The following is a 23862-nucleotide window of genomic DNA, read 5'->3' on the forward strand; positions in this document are numbered from 1 at the left end:
AAATTCAAAACTCTTCTGGGTTATTTTTTCCCCTCTTTTTCCCAGAACTATGAAATGACATGTATGATCAATAGAATCTTGCACTTGAGTCCATGAAGTATGGGATTTATTTATCTAAAGGCTCATAACTTACCAAATTATTGATAATAACTGGCACCAGTGGATGATCATCTTTTGAAATGGTCAAACTGGTCTTATGGTCAGAACACAACAATACAATCAATATAGATTGATCTTTATTCTGTTTAACATGCATATGAAAAAGTAAACATACTGCATTCCTGCTTTTTGGGAAAACACAGCTAAAAATGTCACATCATTTATAAAATGCTGAAAATGTATATATTTACAATGTTGAGTATTAATGAATACACAATGAAATTAACTCTCATATCAGCACACTAGCACTTGTTTACAGTTATAGAAATATAAAAATAAAAAGCTCAGTCTTAATAACCTCTCCAGTTTCCCATTTCATAGTTTAGTTTTGATTTTAGCAAAACAAGGAAATGAAATCATTAACCAACACAAATAATTGCTTTGACATGTGATACCACAAAGAAAAACTAAATGACTAGTTATCTGACAATAATTTCATTTATCTGCAAGCTTAAAATAAAAACAAAAAATATTGGTGTAAGCTCTTTAAATGCAAAGCCTTTATCAGATCTACAGGGTTGCATTCACTATGGAAAATTTTTGCTGACTGATAATTAGCACAATCAATTGAATACCTAATGATGTGGTTTAATTACAAGTTTACTTCTATATATTCTATCCTACAAAAATTGTTTTAAAAATTGCAATGTTGGGACACAGTATTGAGTGCTATCACCTGTATTAATATAGATATATAATACACATAAAAAAAACCATTCAATTTCACAATGGTATTTTATCACAATCTTTTAATATCAACTAAAATCCATTGTATTTGGTACTATCTAATAAAATTTGCCATATATTTTGAAGAACTGTAATGTTGTACAACAAAAGAGAAATAATAACTTTAACAACAGCAGCATTAATTCACAAACCTTACTGACATAAAACATAAAAGATGAGATAAGTAAACGTATATCACTTTCAATACATTTGATAGGCACTTCTTAATCTAGGTAACACACACCTGTATTGACAGTAAAATAAAATGGTAAAAACTATTACCTAGTAAACACAACGTGATACTGCACATTAAATTCATTAAATGTAACATCTTAACAATTAAAACAAGCACTGGTAATCACCACACACTAGCAGCAACCACAGAAATACCTTCACTTCCATTCGTATTTTTGTTTGGATATTTGGGTTCTGTCATATAAGTCAAGCTCTTTTATATCGTAACTCATTTATAAGCTGATAGTAACCAGTAGAGCTTTTCTAGCATGTATATTAAGAAAAGAAAAAAAAAATTGAAATACTTAAAACATAAACAGCACCAAAACTAACAAAACGAGTGTAAATTAATATGGTTTAAGCCATTCTATAACAAAACACAAGTATAAATGACCTTGCTTAAACCTTTTTTTATACATTACATTAACAGGGTAGTAACACATTAACAGGGTAGTAACAAAAAGCAAGTTGTGTGGAACTGTCTGATTAACTCCAGTATAAAAGCTGACTAAAAATTGAGAGCATGCCTCCAGGTGAGGGAGATTTGGTAAATGATTGATGACAGAGAATACAAGTACAAACATCCTATATGATACCTCCACCAGAATGATCCAGTGCCTTTGTACGCTTGATACAATATTTAATGACAATATTTCAAAAATATTTCCTAATGAAAGATAAAAAGATCTACAACAAAAATATGACACAATTTTGAGCATTCATTCAAGTATCATATCACACTCTTATAAAAAAGAAATACGACCTTCAACTACTCCACAGGAACAACCACACTGGCCCCTGACACAAAAAATATGGTAACCCAACAATAAGAATATTTACATTAATTAACGTGTACCATGAAGTAGACTTTCAGCTTGTCACCCTAGCTAATGGCTTGGGTTGCCCTATACTTTTACAATATTACAAACCCATCCTTAACAATAATCAATAACAAAGTTTGATTATAAGGCATTACTACTTGGCTAATTAGACTTGTTTTACTTTCTTCAGTTAATGACACAACTTCTACTCCCCTAAGTTGACTCCGGTGGTTAATTAAGACTTCGATCATCAGATCCTGAAATCTTTGGTTACACAGCACCACTGTATTGTAACTGAGTTTTAAAAAGCAGCTCTCTTTGGTCCACCAGCTTCCTGTTATTGGCAAGCCTCAGCCCTGGAATGCCTCACTGTGTAGCTGTACAAGAATCTCAACCACTGATGGGTCAACTAGTGTGGAAATGTCACCAAGTTCATCTGGTTTGTTGTCTGCAACCTTTCGCAAAATTCTTCTCATGATTTTTCCGGACCGTGTTTTCGGTAACCCAGGAGTGAACTAAAAACAAACATTTTAAACTCATCTTTGAGCATAATAGATGGAATGAGTAATGATATTGTAACCTCCTGTAATAACAAATTGCAGCAGTCCGAATTTTACAGCAATAATTATGGACTGATCCACATGGTTAATAGATAAAACTGGACGTGGTTTTCATTGTACTTATCACACTTACAAGAATCTTGTCAGGCTGAGCAAAGCTTCCTATCCTGGTCTTCACCATTGACTTCAGTTCACCTTTTAAAGCCTCAGCATTCTCAGAGGTAACATCTTCCATGGGCACCACAAAAGCATATATACCTAGACAAGATGGTCAGTTATGTACAATTTGGCAGTAGAACGGTAAAGTCTGGCAGTATAATGGTAAAATCTGACAGTAGAATGGTAAAGTGTGACAGTAGAATGGTAAAAGTCTGGCAGTATAATGGTAAAGTCTGGCTGTATAATGGTAAAGTCTGGCTGTATAATGGTAAAGTCTGGCATTAGAATGGTAAAGTCTGGCAGTAGAATGGTAAAAGTCTGGCAGTAGAATAGTAAAGTCTGGGAGTAGAATGGTAAAGTCTGGCTGTATAATGGTAAAGTCTGGCTGTATAATGGTAAAGTCTGACAGTAGAATGGTAAAAGTCTGGCTGTAGAATGGTAAAGTCAGGCAGTAGAATGGTAAAGTCTGGCTGTATAATGGTAAAGTCTGGCTGTATAATTGTAGAGTCTGGCAGTAGAATGGTAAAGTCTGGCTGTATAATGGTAAAGTCTGGCTGTATAATGGTAAAGTCTGACAGTAGAACGGTAAAGTCTGGCAGTATAATGGTAAAGTCTGGCTGTATAATGGTAAAGTCTGGCAGTAGAATGGTAAAAGTCTGGCAGTAGAATGGTAAAGTCTGGCAGTAGAATGGTAAAGTCTGGCTGTATAATGGTAAAGTCTGGCAGTAGAATGGTAAAAGTCTGGCAGTAGAATGGTAAAGTCTGGCTGTATAATGGTAAAGTCTGGCAGTAGAATGGTAAAAGTCTGGCAGTAGAATGGTAAACGTCTGGCAGTATAATGGTAAAGTCTGGCAGTAGTATGGTAAAAGTCTGGCTGTACAATGGTAAAGTCTGGCTGTATAATGGTAAAAATCTGGCTGTATAATGGTAAAGTCTGGCAGCAGAATGGTAAAGTCTGGCAGTAGAATGGTAAAGTCTGGCAGTAGAATGGTAAAAGTCTGGCAGTAGTATGGTAAAAGTCTGGCTGTACAATGGTAAAGTCTGGCTGTATAATGGTAAAAATCTGGCTGTATAATGGTAAAGTCTGGCAGCAGAATGGTAAAGTCTGGCTGTATAATGGTAAAAATCTGGCTGTATAATGGTAAAGTCTGGCAGTAGAATGGTAAAGTCTGGCAGTAGAATGGTAAAAGTCTGGCAGTAGTATGGTAAAAGTCTGGCTGTATAATGGTAAAGTCTGGCTGTATAATGGTAAAGTCTGGCAGTAGAATGGTAAAAGTCTGGCAGTAGAATGGTAAAAGTCTGGCAGTATACTGGTAAAGTCTGGCAGTAGTATGGTAAAAGTCTGGCTGTATAATGGTAAAGTCTGGCTGTATAATGGTAAAGTCTGGCTGTATAATGGTAAAGTCTGACAGTAGAATGGTAAAAGTCTGGCAGTAGAATGGTAAAGTCTGGCAGTAGTATGGTAAAAGTCTGGCAGTAGAACGGTAAAGTCTGGCTGTATAATGGTAAAGTCTGGCTGTATAATGGTAAAGTCTGGCAGTAGAATGGTAAAGTCTGGCTGTATAATGGTAAAGTCTGGCAGTAGAATGGTAAAAGTCTGGCAGTATAATGGTAAAGTCTGGCAGTAGAATGGTAAAGTCTGGCTGTATAATGGTAAAGTCTGACTGTATAATGGTAAAGTCTGACAGTATAACGGTAAAGTCTGGCTGTATAATGGTAAAGTCTGACAGTAGAATGGTAAAGTCTGGCTGTATAATGGTAAAGTCTGACAGTAGAATGGTAAAAGTCTGGCTGTATAATGGTAAAGTCTGGCAGTAGAATGGTAAAGTCTGGCTGTATAATGGTAAAGTCTGGCAGTAGTATGGTAAAAGTCTGGCTGTATAATGGTAAAAGTCTGGCTGTATAATGGTAAAGTCTGGCTGTAAAGTCTGGCTGTATAATGGTAAAGTCTGGCTGTATAATGGTAAAGTCTGGCAGTAGAATGGTAAAGTCTGGCTGTATAATGGTAAAGTCTGGCTGTATAATGGTAAAGTCTGGCAGTAGAATGGTAAAGTCTGGCTGTATAATGGTAAAGTCTGACAGTATAATGGTAAAGTCTGGCTGTATAATGGTAAAAGTCTGGCAGTATAATGGTAAAGTCTGGCTGTATAATGGTAAAGTCTGGCTGTATAATGGTAAAGTCTGACAGTATAACGGTTAAGTCTGAATCTTGGTTAACAGAACACTTCAGCATTATACCATACAAGCCTCTTTCTCTTTTGAAGACTTACACATATCAGTAGCCTTTCTTCATAAATTAGCAATCCTTCCATTCTGAAGACTGGATGTACACAATTAAGCAGCCCCTTTTTACCTTTATGAACACTAACCTTGTACAAAGTTTGTAACATTTTACTTGGGCAGACAAAAGTTGAAGGGACACAAACCTAAAGAACACACATGATCACTGCAACCTACCTTCTCCTTTGATATCATGTGGATAGCCTACCACAGCTGTTTCAGCCACTTGAGAATGGTTATCCTACAACAGCACAGACCACAAATTCAAACCTTGATAAATGATGGTATTTTCTGAATGAGATTTCTTGCGAGATAAAATCACTAACTGAATCTGCTTAACATTCTTCAGCTTTAAATGTATTTGGTAATGAAAAATTTCTCTCATCACCATTTTGATTACAAAGTCACAAAAAGAAGAGTAGCTAGAGAACAGCAATTCTAAACCTGTCATTCAGAATGTGTTATGTAGAATAATAAATGAGTGACTGAAGGAGCAAGTTTGTTGATATATAGTTTAAAAAGATCGAATTCAGTGTGCAGCACATTATTCATATATATATATAAGTGAATCAATTTATTGAAGATCGGAAATATGGTAAATTTTGCTTTGGACAAAATTTTACACAAAGAAGAGGAAATGGATCTATATTGATTTGGGAAATTGATCTCCGGTTTGTAAATCAATAAATTTATTGAATGGTGGAAACAAAATGGACCGTAGAGTTTCTGAAAGAATGAGAGAAAATGGTCTGATAAAATTTTCACTGTGGCCATATCCTCTAATAAATATAAAACATGTAACCATACCATCGCATCCTCCACTTCAGCAGTGCCTATTCTGTGTCCACTAACATTTATTACATCATCCATCCTTCCTGTAATCTGATAGTAACCCTCCTCACACCTCTGGGCTCCATCTCCACTGAAGTAGTAACCTACAGAACAGAATTGTATGTATTATGTGTGACATGATGTAATCAAGCAGGTGTAAATCAAATTTAGTGTAATCTGATCAGCATAAATCAAGACAAGTATAATCTTACAGGTGTAAATAAAGTCCAGTATAATCTTACAGGTGTAAATAAAGTCTAGTATAATCTTACAGGTGTAAATAAAGTCTAGTATAATCTTACAGGTGTAAATAAAGTCCAGTATAATCTTATAAGGTGTAAATAAAGTCTAGTATAATCTTACAGGTGTAAATCAAATCAGGTGTAATCTATTGGGTGTAAATCAGGTCTGGTGTAATATCACAGGTGTAAAACAAGTCATGGAGGTAGGTAGAATCAGTAAAGTTACTTCCTACCTACCTGGCTATGGAGGTAGACAGAATCAGTAATGTCACTTCCTACCTACCTGGCTATGGAGGTAGACAGAATCAGTAATGTCACTTCCTACCTACCTGGCTATGGAGGTAGACAGAATCAGTAATGTCACTTCCTACCTACCTGGCTATGGAGGTAGACAGAATCAGTAATGTCACTTCCTACCTACCTGGCTATGGAGGTAGACAGAATCAGTAATGTCACTTCCTACCTACCTGGCTATGGAGGTAGACAGAATCAGTAAAGTCACTTCCTACCTACCTGGCTATGGAGGTAGACAGAATCAGTAAAGTTACTTCCTACCTACCTGGCTATGGAGGTAGACAGAATCAGTAAAGTCACTTCCTACCTACCTGGCTATGGAGGTAGACAGAATCAGTAAAGTTACTTCCTACCTACCTGGCTATGGAGGTAGACAGAATCAGTAATGTCACTTCCTACCTACCTGGCTATGGAGGTAGACAGAATCAGTAAAGTTACTTCCTACCTACCTGGCTATGGAGGTAGACAGAATCAGTAAAGTTACTTCCTACCTACCTGGCTATGGAGGTAGACAGAACCTGGCAGTAATGTAAAGTTACTTCCTACCTACCTGGCTATGGAGGTAGACAGAATCAGTAAAGTTACTTCCTACCTACCTGGCTATGGAGGTAGACAGAATCAGTAAAGTTACTTCCTACCTACCTGGCTATGGAGGTAGACAGAATCAGTAAAGTTACTTCCTACCTACCTGGCTATGGAGGTAGACAGAATCAGTAAAGTTACTTCCTACCTACCTGGCTATGGAGGTAGACAGAATCAGTAAAGTTACTTCCTACCTACCTGGCTATGGAGGTAGACAGAATCAGTAAAGTTACTTCCTACCTACCTGGCTATGGAGGTAGACAGAATCATTAAAGTTACTTCCTACCTACCTGGCTATGGAGGTAGACAGAATCAGTAAAGTTGCTTCCTACCTACCTGGCTATGGAGGTAGACAGAATCATTAAAGTCACTTCCTACCTACCTGGCTATGGAGGTAGACAGAATCAGTAATGTCACTTCCTACCTACCTGGCTATGGAGGTAGACAGAATCAGTAAAGTTACTTCCTACCTACCTGGCTATGGAGGTAGACAGAATCAGTAAAGTCACTTCCTACCTACCTGGCTATGGAGGTAGACAGAATCAGTAATGTCACTTCCTACCTACCTGGCTTAGGAAGAATCAGCAAAAATCTTTTCCTATATATATAAGATTACACTAGCTCATTCCATTTGGTGACTTGAGGTTCTAGGTTTGATTCCCGGGTGGCAGAATTATACATCATGACTTATGTTATATTATCTGTTATGGTAGAATATCAATCCTTAGATAAACAGACTTATTCTACATACTGACCTGGGTAAGGATGATAGTATGTATCCAGGAAACGTCTGTGGTCCCCATATATTGTACGAGCCATCCCTGGCCACACAGACTTAATACACAATGCTCCCTGTACATTACTGCCTATCAGTTCCTTTCCCTGAAAGAGTCACAAATTTCACCAAAGCTTGTCAAGTTGCAAATTTCCACAATGACTTGTCAAGTAGCAAATTTCAACTACGGCTTTTCAAGTAGCAAATTTCAACTAAGGCTTTTCAAGTAGCAAATTTCAACTAAGGCTTTTCAAGTAGCAAATTTCAACTAAGGCTTTTCAAGTAGCAAATTTCAACAATGACTTGTCAAGTAGCAAATTTCAACTAAGGCTTTTCAAGTAGCAAATTTCAACTAAGGCTTTTCAAGTAGCAAATTTCAACTAAGGCTTTTCAAGTAGCAAATTTCAACTAAGGCTTTTCAAGTAGCAAATTTCAACTATGGCTTTTCAAGTAGCAAATTTCAACTATGGCTTTTCAAGTAGCAAATTTCAACTAAGACTTATCAAGTAGCAAATTTCAACTAAGGCTTTTCAAGTCACATATTTGATTAAAGGCTGGTCAAATCACAAATATTATCGAAGGCTGGTCAGGTCACATATTTCACAAAATGCTGGTCAAGCAACAAATTTCATCAAAGGCTGAACAAGTCAAACCAAAGGTTTGTAAAGTTACTTACTTTACCAAAGCCTCGTCAAGTTACAGGCAACACAATTTAAATAAAGACAGTCAAACAATACAAAAAATGGTGTTAAGGATTGTACAGACTGACACAGATAGAAAAGTAAAAAGATTTCACCAAAGGCTGGTAAAATATCAAAGATTATACCAATGTTTGTAAAGTCTTCAATTTTAAGATTTTATTATGAGGAAATTAGCACATTTCTATGATTACAAGGACTGAAGATGTATAAATTCTTACATCCTTGTCCATGAGAGCAGGTTGAATACCAAAGTGTGGTCTCATGGGCTTAGCGGCTACAATTTTGGCTCCTGGAGCTGATGGTCTTGGTGCTATGGAGATTCCTCCAGTCTCTGGGTAAATTAATCAATAAAAAGCTTACAAATAACAGCTTATACATATATTAAAACAACATATATGAACCATCTTTTTTTCATCAAAATTTTCCTAGCAGCCTTGACTGCCACCTGAGATAATCCATATTAAGATGCTTCCATTCATGAAGAGTGTGTGATTCCACCATATCTGGATGTTGAGAAAAAGATATTTTTGAGATCCCAGTTAATTTGACCCTTTTTGGCCCTGCCCATCAGCCCCAGTGGGGTGGGGACTGTAGTCCATCTTAAGCAAGGGAAGGTTTCTGAAAAGTGATCCCAATAGGTCTCAGGAAACCTAATAACTACTCAGATAATGATCCTCCCCCACCATTATACAATCATTCTCTGCTTTCCTACCCCAATATACATGCATGTCCCATCATTATACTGCCCTTCCTTCCCTAAATCCCATCACAGTTCCCCACTCCCCTTCCCAATGCCCCATAACCATGCTGCCTCTCTGTTCTTCCCCACTCACCACCATTATACTGCCTCCTCTCTCCTTTCCCACTACCACCATTATATTGCCTTCTCTCTCCTTCCCCACTCCCCATCATTATACTGTCTCCTCTCTCCTTCCCCACTCACCACCATTATACTGCCTCCTCTCTCCTTCCCCACTCCCCATCATTATACTGCCTCCTCTCTCCTTCCCCACTCACCATCATTATACTGCCTACTCTCTCCTTCCCCACTCACCACCATTATACTGCCTCCTCTCTCCTTCCCCACTCACCACCATTATACTGCCTCCTCTCTCCTTCCCCACTCCCCATCATTATACTGCCTCCTCTCTCCTTCCCCAATCCCTATCATTATACTGCCTCCTCTCTCCTTCCCCACTCACCACCATTATACTGCCTCCTCTCTCCTTCCCCACTCACCACCATTATACTGCCTCCTCTCTCCTTCCCCACTCACCACCATTATACTGCCTCCTCTCTCCTTCCCCACTCCCCATCATTATACTGCCTCCTCTCTCCTTCCCCACTCCCCATCATTATACTGCCTACTCCCTCCTTCCCCACTCCCCACCACTATACTACCTCCTCTCTTTTCCTTATTCCCTTCAGTATACTGCCTCTCTCTCCTTCCCCACTCCCCACCATTATACTGCCTCCTCTCTCCTTCCCCACTCACCACCATTATACTGCCTCCTCTCTCCTTCCCCACTCCCCATCATTATACTGCCTCCTCTCTCCTTCCCCACTCCCCATCATTATACTGCCTCCTCTCTCCTTCCCCACTCACCACCATTATACTGCCTCCTCTCTCCTTCCCCACTCACCACCATTATACTGCCTCCTCTCTCCTTCCCCACTCACCACCATTATACTGCCTCCTCTCTCCTTCCCCACTCACCACCATTATATTGCCTCCTCTCTCCTTCCTCACTCCCCATCATTATACTGTCTCCTCTCTCCTTCCCCACTCACCACCATTATACTGCCTCCTCTCTCCTTCCCCACTCACCACCATTAAACTGCCTCCTCTCTCCTTCCCCACTCCCCATCATTATACTGCCTCCTCTCTCCTTCCCCACTCCCCATAGTTATACTGCCTCCTCTCTCCTTCCCCACTTACCACCATTATACTGCCTCCTCTCTCCTTCCCCACTCCCCATCATTATACTGCCTCCTCTCTCCTTCCCCACTCCCCATCATTATACTGCCTCCTCTCTCCTTCCCCACTCCCCATCATTATACTGCCTCCTCTCTCCTTCCCCACACACCACCATTATACTGCCTCCTCTCTCCTTCCCCACTTACCACCATTATACTGCCTCCTCTCTCCTTCCCCACTCCCCATCATTATACTGCCTCCTCTCTCCTTCCCCACTCACCATCATTATACTGCCTCCTCTCTCCTTCCCCACTCACCACCATTATACTGCCTCCTCTCTCCTTCCCCACTCACCACCATTATATTGCCTCCTCTCTCCTTCCCCACTCCCCATCATTATACTGTCTCCTCTCTCCTTCCCCACTCACCACCATTATACTGCCTCCTCTCTCCTTCCCCACTCACCACCATTATACTGCCTCCTCTCTCCTTCCCCACTCACCACCATTATACTGCCTCCTCTCTCCTTCCCCACTCACCACCATTATACTGCCTCCACTCACCTTCCCCACTCACCACCATTATAGCCTCCTCTCTCCTTCCCCACTCCACCATTATACTGCCTCCTCTCTCCTTCCCCACTAACCACCATTATACTGCCTCCTCTCTCCTTCCCCACTCCCCATCATTATACTGCCTCCTCTCTCCTTCCCCACTCACCATCATTATACTGCCTCCTCTCTCCTTCCCCACTCACCACCATTATACTGCCTCCTCTCTCCTTCCCCACTCAACACCATTATACTGCCTCCTCTCTCCTTCCCCACTCACCATCATTATACTGCATCCTCTCTCCTTCCCCACTCCCCATCATTATACTGCCTCCTCTCTCCTTCCCGACTACCACCATTATACTGCCTCCTTTCTCCTTCCCCACTCCCCATCATTATACTGCCTCCTCTCTCCTTCCCCACTCCCCATAGTTATACTGCCTCCTCTCTCCTTCCCCACTCACCACCATTATACTGCCTCCTCTCTCCTTCCCCACTCCCCATCATTATACTGCCTCCTCTCTCCTTCCCCACTCCCCATCATTATACTGCCTCCTCTCTCCTTCCCCACTCACCACCATTATACTGCCTCCTCTCTCCTTCCCCACTCACCACCATTATACTGCCTCCTCTCTCCTTCCCCACTCACCACCATTATACTGCCTCCTCTCTCCTTCCCCACTCACCACCATTATACTGCCTCCTCTCTCCTTCCCCACTCCCCATCATTATACTGCCTCCTCTCTCCTTCCCCACTCACCACCATTATACTGCCTCCTCTCTCCTTCCCCACTCACCACCATTATACTGCCTCCTCTCTCCTTCCCCACTCCCCATCATTATACTGCCTCCTCTCTCCTTCCCCACTCCCCATCATTATACTGCCTCCTCTCTCCTTCCCCACTCACCACCATTATACTGCCTCCTCTCTCCTTCCCCACTCCCCATCATTATACTGCCTCCTCTCTCCTTCCCCACTCCCCATAGTTATACTGCCTCCTCTCTCCTTCCCCACTCCCCATCATTATACTGCCTCCTCTCTCCTTCCCCACACACCACCATTATACTGCCTCCTCTCTCCTTCCCCACTCACCACCATTATACTGCCTCCTCTCTCCTTCCCCACTCCCCATCATTATACTGCCTCCTCTCTCCTTCCCCACTCACCATCATTATACTGCCTCCTCTCTCCTTCCCCACTCACCACCATTATACTGCCTCCTTTCTCCTTCCCCACTCACCACCATTATACTGCCTCCTCTCTCCTTCCCCACTCCCCACCATTATACTGCCTCCTCTCTTCCCCACTCCTCATCATTATACTGCCTCCTCTCTCCTTCCCCACTCACCACCATTATACTGCCTCCTCTCTCCTTCCCCACTCACCACCATTATACTGCCTCCTCTCTCCTTCCCCACTCCCCATCATTATACTGCCTCCTCTCTCCTTCCCCACTCCCCATCATTATACTGCCTCCTCTCTCCTTCCCCACTCACCACCTCTCCTGCCTCCTCTCTCCTTCCCCACTCACCACCATTATACTGCCTCCTCTCTCCTCTCTCCTCCTCTCTCCTTCCCCACTCACCACCATTATACTGCCTCCTCTCTCCTTCCCCACTCACCACCATTATACTGCCTCCTCTCTCTCTCATTATACTGCCTCCTCTCTCCTTCCCCACTCATTATACTGCCTCCTCTCTCCTTCCCCACTCCCCATCATTATACTGCCTCCTCTCTCCTTCCCCACTCACCACCATTATACTGCCTCCTCTCTCCTTCCCCACTCACCAACATTATACTGCCTCCTCTCTCCTTCCCCACTCCCCATCATTATACTGCCTCCTCTCTCCTTCCCCACTCCCCATCACTCCCCATCATTATACTGTCTCCTCTCTCCTTCCCCACTCACCACCATTATACTGCCTCCTCTCTCCTTCCCCACTCCCCATCATTATACTGCCTCCTCTCTCCTTCCCCACTCCCCATCATTATACTGCCTCCTCTCTCCTTCCCCACTCACCACCATTATACTGCCTCCTCTCTCCTTCCCCACTCACCACCATTATACTGCCTCCTCTCTCCTTCCCCACTCCCCATCATTATACTGCCTCCTCTCTCCTTCCCCACTCCCCATCATTATACTGCCTCCTCTCTCCTTCCCCACTCACCACCATTATACTGCCTCCTCTCTCCTTCCCCACTCACCACCATTATACTGCCTCCTCTCTCCTTCCCCACTCACCACCATTATACTGCCTCCTCTCTCCTTCCCCACTCCCCATCATTATACTGCCTCCTCTCTCCTTCCCCACTCCCCATCATTATACTGCCTCCTCTCTCCTTCCCCACTCACCACCATTATACTGCCTCCCCTCTCTCCTTCCCCACTCCCCATCATTATACTGCCTCTCTCTCTCCTTCCCCACTCCACCACCATTATACTGCCTCCTCTCTCCTTCCCCACTCACCACCATTATACTGCCTCCTCTCTCCTTCCCCACTCCCCATCATTATACTGCCTCCTCTCTCCTTCCCCACTCCCCATCATTATACTGCCTCCTCTCTCCTTCCCCACTCACCACCATTATACTGCCTCCTCTCTCCTTCCCCACTCACCATCATTATACTGCCTCCTCTCTCCTTCCCCACTCACCACCATTATACTGCCTCCTCTCTCCTTCCCCACTCACCACCATTATACTGCCTCCTCTCTCCTTCCCCACTCACCACCATTATACTGCCTCCTCTCTCCTTCCCCACTCCCCATCATTATACTGCCTCCTCTCTCCTTCCCCACTCCCCATCATTATACTGCCTCCTCTCTCCTTCCCCACTCCCCACCATTATACTGCCTCCTCTCTCCTTCCCCACTCACCACCATTATACTGCCTCCTCTCTCCTTCCCCACTCACCACCATTATACTGCCTCCTCTCTCCTTCCCCACTCCCCATCATTATACTGCCTCCTCTCTCCTTCCCCACTCCCCATCATTATACTGCCTCCTCTCTCCTTCCCCACTCCCCAACATTATACTGCCTCCTCTCTCCTTCCCCACTCACCATCATTATACTGCCTCCTCTCTCCTTCCCCACTCCCCATCATTATACTGCCTCCTCTCTCCTTCCCCACTCCCCATCATTATACTGCCCCCTCTCTCCTTCCCCACTCCCCATCATTATACTGCCTCCTCTCTCCTTCCCCACTTCCCACCACTCCTCTCTCCTTACTCACCACCATTATACTGCCTCTCTCTCCTTTCCCCACTCCCCATCATACTGCCTCCTCTCTACTCCCCATCATTATACTGCCTCCTCTACTGCCTCCTTCCCCACCACCAACTGCCTCTCTCTCATTATACTGCCTCATTATACTCTCTCTCCCCACCTTCCTTCCCACTCCACACACCACCTAATCCCTGCCTACCCTCCTTTCCACACACTTGCCACCAGTGTCCACCACTGCCGCCTCTCAACAACATCATTGTACCACCTCATGCCTCACTCTTTCAATGGTTCTCCAACTATACTGCCTACCTCTCCTTACCAACACACACCTGTCTGCCTCAAGTTCCACCACTTCACACCAGTTTACTATAGTTTATATAGCCTCTCACATTTCCCACTTGTACCAGGGGTTATATGCCTCTCTCTCACTTTTCACATAGTTTATATAGGAAACTATCAGAAAGGAAAAGCCTCTCTAAGATGCCTTCCCAACTCACCATATTTGTTTCCTGAGTGAGGATCCCTTTACACCACAACTCAATTTCCAGAGTGAGGATCCTTCTCTATACTCACCACAACCCACCACAACCAAGTTTCCAGAATCTCTCCCATTCCTGTTCAGCCTAAGTTTCCTGAGTGAGGATCCCTCTATACTCACCACAGCCAAGTTTCCTGAGTGAGGATCTGTCTTTACTCCACAGCCAAGTTTCCAGAGTTCCCCTATACTCACCACAGCCACCAAGTTTCCTCACTCACCAACCAAGTGAGGATCCCTCTATACTCACCACAACCAAGTTTCCTGAGTGAGGATCCCTCTATACTCACCACAACCAAGTTTCCTTAGTGAGGATCCCTCTATACTCACCACAACCAAGTTTCCTGAGTGAGGATCCCTCTATACTCACCACAACCAAGTTTCCTGAGTGAGGATCCCTCTATACTCACCACAACCAAGTTTCCTCAGTGAGGATTTCTCTATACTCACCACAGCCAAGTTTCCTGAGTGAGGATTTCTCTATACTCACCACAGCCAAGTTTCCTTAGTGAGGATCCCTCTATACTCACCACAACCAAGTTTCCTGAGTGAGGATCCCTCTATACTCACCACAACCAAGTTTCCTGAGTGAGGATAGCTCTATACTCACCACAGCCAAGTTTCCTGAGTGAGGATCCCTCTATACTCACCACAGCCAAGTTTCCAGAATGAGGATCCCTCTATACTCACCACAGCCAAGTTTCCTGAGTGAGGATCCCTCTATACTCACCACAGCCAAGTTTCCTGAGTGAGGATCCCTCTATACTCACCACAACCAAGTTTCCAGAATGAGGATCCCTCTATACTCACCACAACCAAGTTTCCTGAGTGAGGATTTCTCTATACTCAACACAGCCAAGTTTCCAGAATGAGGATCCCTCTATACTCACCCAGCCAAGTTTCCTGAGTGAGGATCCCTCTATAGGAACACCAACCCAACAATCGTGAAATCGGATTTCTCTATACTCACCACAACCAAGTTTCCTGAGTGAGGATCCCTCTATACTCACCACAACCAAGTTTCCTGAGTGAGGATCCCTCTATACTCACCACAACCAAGTTTCCTGAGTGAGGATCCCTCTATACTCACCACAACCAAGTTTCCTGAGTGAGGATCCCTCTATACTCACCACAACCAAGTTTCCTGAGTGAGGATCCCTCTATACTCACCACAACCAAGTTTCCTGAGTGAGGATCCCTCTATACTCACCACAACCAAGTTTCCTGAGTGAGGATCCCTCTATACTCACCACAACCAAGTTTCCTCAGTGAGGATCCCTCTATACTCACCACAACCAAGTTTCCTCAGTGAGGATCCCTCTATACTCACCACAACCAAGTTTCCTGAGTGAGGATCCCTCTATACTCACCACAACCAAGTTTCCTGAGTGAGGATCCCTCTATACTCACCACAACCAAGTTTCCTGAGTGAGGATCCCTCTATACTCACCACAGCCAAGTTTCCTGAGTGAGGATCCCTCTATACTAACCACAACCATGTTTCCTGAGTGAGGATTTCTCTATACTCACCACAACCAAGTTTCCTGAGTGAGGATCCCTCTATACTCACCACAACCAAGTTTCCTGAGTGAGGATCCCCCTATACTCACCCAGCCAAGTTTCCTGAGTGAGGATCCCTCTATACTAACCACAACCATGTTTCCTGAGTGAGGATCCCTCTATACTCACCACAACCAAGTTTCCAGAATGAGGATCCCTCTATACTCACCATAGCCATGTTTCCAGAGTGAGGATCCCTCTATACTCACCACAGCCAAGTTTCCTGAGTGAGGATTTCTCAATACTCACCACAGCCAAGTTTCCAGAATGAGGATCCCTCTATACTCACCACAACCAAGTTTCCTGAGTGAGGATCCCTCTATACTCACCACAACCAAGTTTCCAGAATGAGGATCCCCCTATACTCACCACAGCCAAGTTTCCAGAATGAGGATCCCTCTATACTCACCACAGCCAAGTTTCCTGAGTGAGGATCCCTCTATACTCACCACAACCAAGTTTCCTGAGTGAGGATCCCTCTATACTCACCACAACCAAGTTTCCTGAGTGAGGATCCCTCTATACTCACCACAACCAAGTTTCCAGAATGAGGATCCCTCTATACTCACCATAGCCAAGTTTCCTCAGTGAGGATCCCTCTATACTCACCACAACCAAGTTTCCTGAGTGAGGATCCCTCTATACTCACCACAGCCAAGTTTCCAGAATGAGGATCCCTCTATACTCACCACAGCCAAGTTTCCTGAGTGAGGATCCCTCTATACTAACCACAACCAAGTTTCCTTAGTGAGGATTTCTCTATACTCAACACAGCCAAGTTTCCAGAATGAGGATCCCTCTATACTAACCACAACCATGTTTCCTGAGTGAGGATTTCTCTATACTCACCACAGCCAAGTTTCCTGAGTGAGGATCCCTCTATACTCACCACAACCAAGTTTCCAGAATGAGGATCCCTCTATACTCACCACAGCCAAGTTTCCAGAATGAGGATCCCTCTATACTCACCACAGCCAAGTTTCCAGAATGAGGATCCCTCTATACTCACCACAGCCAAGTTTCCTGAGTGAAGACCGATCATACTTTGTCACCCACTCATTGCCTTCCTTAAGCAGTAGTCGTAGAGATGTAGGAGCCAGGTAGATATGGTTCAGTTTCAATCGTTCCACCATTTCCCAGTATCGCCCTGTTAAACATGTCCACTGTATTGCAGAATCACTCATTTTCAAAAGTGAGATGCATGACCTTATGAATCAGGAATTTAACACAAAACGAGATTACTAAGTCATAAATAACCTCTCAATTATTTCTTTGTTCTTCAAAACACTCTAATGCTGAGTGAACTTTGGTTAAAAAAAAAGAAAAACAAATATCTGATATATCTTACCTGGATTGGGGTAGGTTGGTGTACTCTCAAATAACACTGTGGTGGCACCATTACTAAGTGGTCCATATACCACATATGTGTGACCAGTAATCCAGCCTATGTCTGCTACACAGCCAAACCTCTCTCCCTCTTTATAGTCAAACACATGCTGAAATCACAGATAAAGGAGTCCTTTTATACATATATTCCTTTTATGCATCTGCAAAACAGAGTCTTACCTTTGCATATTTCGTGTTAGCATTCACAAAGGCAATAAATACCAACTGAAAGCAGTTCAAAACCAAGATTTTTAATTTACATATGGTTGTATCAGCTGGTTATACATTTGTGACCTTGGCAAGGTTAAATATACTAGAGCAGTGTTATACAAAGGTAGATGAAAGTATCAATCTGTAACACAAGTATATGTAACACTATCTATATATACCTTCTGTGTGATACCAGCATACAGGAGATACCCTGCAGTAGAGTGGACAATCCCTTTAGGTTTCCCTGTAGAACCTGAGGTATAGAGCATGAACAAGAGGTCCTCACTTCCCATTTCTTCTGGCTCACAAATGTCAGACTGGCTCGCCATTTCCTAGTGAAACCCAGACATGTTCAAATCATAAACACTTGTGATTCAGAGCATTGACATATTATTAATCAGTAAAGCTGCTTAAAAGGTAGTCACCATGTCCAGAATCATCCCCTAATGGCTTCTGTCAGATATGCTAAATAATCTGGTTTTAAAGTACTTTCAGAAAAACAGCTAATTATACTGTAATTAACCGTGATGATATTTAATTACTACCTGTTACCAGTTTATATTTTGTTGAATGATAAGAAGTGTCTCCAGACAATTTTCAAAGCTCTCTGAAGTCAGATTACTGTAAATATGCTTAATATGGTAAACTGATAACATGGCTATCTGAAACGCAAAAATACCAAAAAATACTGTCATCTTTTAGTGTGCCATGTTAGAGCAAGTTTCCCCAAACTTTCCTCTGGTAATGGAATTTGATCCAATGCTTTTTTATTCTAACATGTATTATTAGAAGAAAACACATTATTATAACCATGAGACTTAGATCTACCTTGTCTAATGGGATGTCAAGTTTTGTCATAGGGACGGAGTTTCCAGTTCTCTGGTAAACAAACACACGTTTAACACAGGGACAGCTGGCCACAGCAGCATCTACAGTCTGTTTGAGGGGTATCGTCCTCCCTCCTCTCACTCCCTCATCAGCTGTTATTACTGTTTCAGCATCAGCTACATCACACAACCAACATTTATTCAATTATCCAACTGGAAATCAGCAATGTATAATTGGAAACATTTAACAGGTCAAACATTAATCCACTTATATATATATATGTCTGGTAAACTGGTCACACAATTCCTCATTCAAATATCTAACCAGTGAGAGATTCAACAAGTCAAACAATATCCCATTTAAATAAATGTCTACAGAAGCATTCAATCAAACGACCAATGAAACATTTGTTTGGAAAAACAGTGAAAATATTTACGAATATTTACTTCCCGAGAAATGTATATATAAACTTTATTTGTTTTACAACAATTGCGAAACAAGTTATTTAAACTTATACTAATCACTCTTGTTGGCCCGGATGTAAGCGCGCGAGGGGCCGTGTTCACAAATTTCTTTGAAAGGCATAACACTGCGCCACCCGACCACCCAGACGTGTTCACAAATTTCTTTCATACTTAGATATTCACCAAGTGAAATATATATGTGATATGGAGATATCAACATTTAAGATATAAGGTAAACACTGTATTTATCAGGATATGACCATACCTTGTAATCAACACCTACCTTATTCAGATTTTGTTTGAAATGCCAACAAGGGGTGTATCACATCCTGTCATAAACCAACCCCAAACTTTGAATTATGCATTATGTGTTAGCTAAAAAGGTTTATTAAAAAAATGAATATCTCGGTCATGATCACGAAATGTTGACAGTCACTGCTGGGGTAAAGGTGATTACCATCAATGATCCTGCCAGCCAGGGCCTCGGCACTAAACCCAGCAAAAACCACGCTGTGAATGGCTCCTATCCTGGCACATGCCATCATGGCTGCTACAGCTATAGGTGAGGTAGGCAAGTAGATGGCCACACGGTCTCCACGACGTACACCAGAACTCTTGAGCATGTTAGCCATCTTGTTAACCATTTGTGACAACTGCCTGTGAACATGTTTAAGCACCAAACTAGATAGAAAAATTTGTCAGGTGTATAACCAAAAGCCAAGGCATTGAGAGACACAAAGGGCCAGTATTGCATACATATAATTTATTTTCACAACATCTATAAAAGAAAAATCATCACATGATGACTAGGTTTCGTTTAAACAACTACATCTAAAAACACCAATTTGTTTAATTTCTATAAATTTTACCAGTAATATACATTTCTACATAATGTAGAGTTAATCATGTTAACATCCCTGGTCAAATATCATGACCCTGGACCAATCGATTATTCAGGGAAAGTTAAAGGATTTCACCTTGAAAGCATGTCAAGGTCATCTATATTAACAAACTTAAGTCTCTTATATGTGACCTTAGGCTCATATTTGACCATGTGACCTAAAACTCAATTATTCAATGAAAGCTGAAAGCTATCCTCCTTTTACATATTCATTTTACAAATCCTGTGAGCTCTATCCGGTATTTGTCTTGTTGTCATGAGGATAAAACAAGTTGCTACAGCCACATTACCTGTAACTAATGTATTCCTGTGTTCCAGGTTCATCTTTTTCCCAGATCAAGGCTATAGCGTCACCATTCTTGTTTGCATACCTGTCCACACAGTTTACTACAAAGATAAGTGATAAGATGTTGAGTGAACATTTTTTCAGATATGCCTATAAATACTAAAATCTACAAAATGTGACATCACTAATTTGAATTATTGTCATTAATTCATTTTTTTGATTTCACTAATTTGAACTAACAACATTATTAAACAAATTACTGATATCGCTAATTTGAATTTATGATATCAGAAAATGTCCAAAATATTTGATACCATTAATTGGAATTAGTGATATCAAACATACTAAAACAGCATGCCATACAATCACCAATCCAAGCATAGGTTAAAAGTATTGTAAGCAGGTCAATGATATCATACTGTTTTAAAGGAGACCATGATTTAAAATCATTGAAAATTTTAAAGGATACCTCTTATTGCCATTGACCAAAATTCATTTCCAATTTTGAGAAAAGAATTAATAATCTGACTTCAATTTTGGAACAATACCATCTATATTTATATAGAAAATATTTACTAATCTTATCACTAATTTAAGTGGAGTGCAAACCTTAGGTTCAAGATAAATTAATCCCATTTTCACATAGGTCGTTGGTGCATATCAAGTTCAATTTTTTTATATCAAGCTGCTCTTAAAAGGACTGGTATGTTACATATCCATCCTACACTTCTTTAATTGGAACCTGCCCATTGCATTTACTTACAAAACTATGAAGAGTATAGTACATTCATACATTTTGTAGTTACCAAGCAAATTGTTAATTTGTTATCTATAAAATGAAACTACAAACTTGAAGACTAATTCCTCAGCTCCCATGGAAAACACTGGCTAACTTAAATACATCATTTACATATGAAATCCTAATCATGTGAGTAGAACATGGTGGTTTTTAAAGTTACTACATGAGATCCACATATAGATCGAAAAAATATAATACTGAACACTAGAATGTCTTATGTATTCATTTATCAAGTAAAAAAGAAATTCACATTATATTGAGTTTTGAAGGTTTATTTGTAAGCTCCCTGTTTGATTGATCAAATGTAATCACAATATTGACAACAATATCTGTATATGACAATGAGAGACCTCCTACATCACAGCAATTTTGGCATTCGGCCTGCAGTTACCTGTATGGTAGATATTAACTTCAAAAGTCTCATAATCCCTGAATCTATGGCCTCTCTCTTTTGTAAATACTGGGCTTATTAAAATTTAACAAACACCACTTGTAAATTTCTGATATTGTTGGTATGGAAATACTATGAATAATATTAACACACTTTTGAATTACAAGCAACTGACTAATAAAATACCCTAGAGTATTGCCAGTGTAAAAGTGTTAATATCATGAGGTAGTTTGAAGTGAGCACTTTATATACAGGTTTCAATTTACCTTTGGTCAAGTATTACTGGTCTAGACATGTTAACTTATCTTCTGGTCGATACAAGAATGTTTCTTATCTGCTATTGTCTACCACTGTGCTTCACAGGGTCACCTGATGTTTTACTAGGAGTCCTCTTCATAGACTTTAATACCTCTTGAATGATCAGTAAATGAGACAGCTGAAGAACTCAAAGATAACTTATCCACATGACAAACCTTTGGGTTTAAAATGTGCTGATCTATACCTAACCAATTAATGATATTTTTCTGGCTTAAGTTTTTTTCTTTTCTTTAGATCGCAGCAGTCTATTGTAAACATATTTGAGTGTATGGTTTCTTGTGAAAAGATGATTATATATATATGTAATAATTCTGGGGAGTCTACACCATCCTCACAGGTGCTCTCACACACAAAAATATGCAACATTTTATGTAAAAATGATTTGAAGTGACAATTTGAAAGCTCAGAACAGTGATGTCTGATAATGGAAAGGACTATGTCTTCGTAAAAAGTGAAGCAAAACAAATTAATTTATTAAGTAGTAGTTACATAAATAAAAGCAAAACAACAGAAGCAGACAAAGCAAAAATACATCATTATTCTAGATCCCAGAGATAAAGTCACTTAAGAATTTCCGAAAGAAAATCAAATGTGACAAATAGACTTATATATTGTATGTGCAACCTGAATCCGGAAAAAGTGTTGAGACCTCTGCTTGTGTGCAGTGAGCATTGTAAGCCGTATCAAAATTGACTTTTTTTTTTTATCTCACAAAGGTAGTAATTTCCTTGACCGAGTGGCATTAGTTTATATTGGAGTCCTGGGTTCATGCTTTTCCTGTTATATTCATTTTGAGAACCATTTGTATCCTCAAAATTTTAGAAATTGTGCTCTAAACTCACCATAAAAATTATTTAAACATTACTGAGTGGTTAAATGTTTTTAAGTACACATTCACATGAATAGTTGGTCCAACGTGCGTTGGGTATATAGTAATCTGCCAGCAGGACCCCGAGATGCCATCCTTGCTAATTCATGTTATGTAGGTGGAGTTTTCGTCAAAATGACAACTCATTCTGGTTTAGACATGTCTTTCGTAGACTCACGATAAAGCTAACGCGCGGTGTTTCATACCGCTGACATAAACACACATGGTTTCGTTATCGTGTTGGTATGCAGACACACGCACGCACGTTCTGTCGTGTTACATGTGTGGCCACGTAAAATTAGGTCACAAACTATAATGCATACTCACCAGACGCATTTAACTTGCCGTCCATAAACCATCGTATGTGTCCCTTATTTATATCACAGTCTTTAACCTGCTTAAACGTCTCAAACCATTGTAACCTAGATTTGGCAAGTGTGCCCCAAAAATGGTCCGGATTTTGTAAACTTGCATTGTACAAATCTGCATGAGATTGAAGTTGAGGGTCCCCTTGGAATTCTGGAAATGGTGTCGTTGTTATTCCTCTAAAAGGTGTACAGACGGCACCTTTCCATGTCAGGCAGGTGAACTGGTTCTTAAGACTGGCGATAAGAAGAGATTGGTTAGTTTTTCCAATCTGATACAGATATTTAGCACCCGCCATCGCTGTAAGGCAGCACTTAAAATAAGGTCAACACTAACTGATTCCAGCGCCCTCTATAAACATAGTAACATGTGTTTGACCTACTTTCGATATCTCCAAGACACACCCCCTTTTTCGCAAATGAAATACATGTCGACCAATAGCTGATATTAAACATGTTTTCATTAGACTATTTGTCAGATGAAATACAATCCCATCTATTGACACCTAAGTGTTCATTATTTAGTGTATCTATAATAATCTTATACATGCCTTCACAGAAAAATGTCGATATTTCGTTTTCAGAAGTTGACATAGGCCACACTCACACAAATCACGACGATATTGTTAAAGGAAAGCAATGTCTTAAATAATTTGGATTTGAAAGGAATTTTATAAAACAATAGATCGATTATACAGTAAAGATGCTCCTACAGTTATGTGGAGTTGTGGAGATATATGGCATCAAGGCCATATATCTCCATAGAGAAACTCCAAAATTATATTTCCACAATAATCTAGGACATCCATGAGTTGGAACAACAATTTTGTTATTAGATATAACCATTTTTTAATCTCTCTTCCAGAAAAAAGTAATATTGTCCTCCAAACAA

At 41.0% G+C, this 23862-nt stretch overlaps 1 protein-coding gene across 1 annotated transcript; it reads right to left on the reverse strand.

Moving 5' to 3' along the window:
- Positions 1-219: 219 nt before the first annotated feature.
- On the reverse strand, positions 220-23269 carry LOC132549122 (acetyl-coenzyme A synthetase 2-like, mitochondrial). Its single transcript, XM_060213044.1, has 15 exons — positions 22933-23269; positions 20234-20330; positions 19500-19699; positions 18579-18754; positions 17930-18082; positions 17503-17650; positions 17164-17301; positions 14337-14355; positions 8924-8982; positions 8583-8695; positions 7644-7770; positions 5747-5874; positions 5117-5180; positions 2634-2758; positions 220-2455 (listed from the first exon to the last, which is right to left on the reverse strand). Exons 1-15 carry the CDS (start codon positions 23267-23269, stop codon positions 2291-2293), a joined length of 2049 nt encoding a protein of 682 aa, XP_060069027.1. The 3' UTR covers positions 220-2290.
- Between the last annotated feature and the right edge of the window lie 593 nt (positions 23270-23862).

The sequence above is a fragment of the Ylistrum balloti genome, unplaced genomic scaffold (genome assembly GCF_031769215.1).
Source record: "Ylistrum balloti isolate Yb309-2 unplaced genomic scaffold, AGI_CSIRO_Ybal_v1 Utg370042, whole genome shotgun sequence".
Lineage (NCBI taxonomy): Eukaryota > Metazoa > Mollusca > Bivalvia > Pectinida > Pectinidae > Ylistrum > Ylistrum balloti.

Excerpts from the sequence above, each read along its gene's own strand:
- LOC132549122 (XM_060213044.1), bottom strand. The coding sequence starts at position 23,269 with ATGGCGGGTGCTAAATATCTGTATCAGATTGGAAAAACTAACCAATCT. Across the intron at positions 20,331-22,932 it reads CGGCAAGTTAAATGCGTCTG|TAAACTGTGTGGACAGGTAT; the intron begins GTGAGTATGCAT and ends TTATCTTTGTAG. Across the intron at positions 2,759-5,116 it reads ACATGATATCAAAGGAGAAG|GTATATATGCTTTTGTGGTG; the intron begins GTAGGTTGCAGT and ends CATCTTGTCTAG.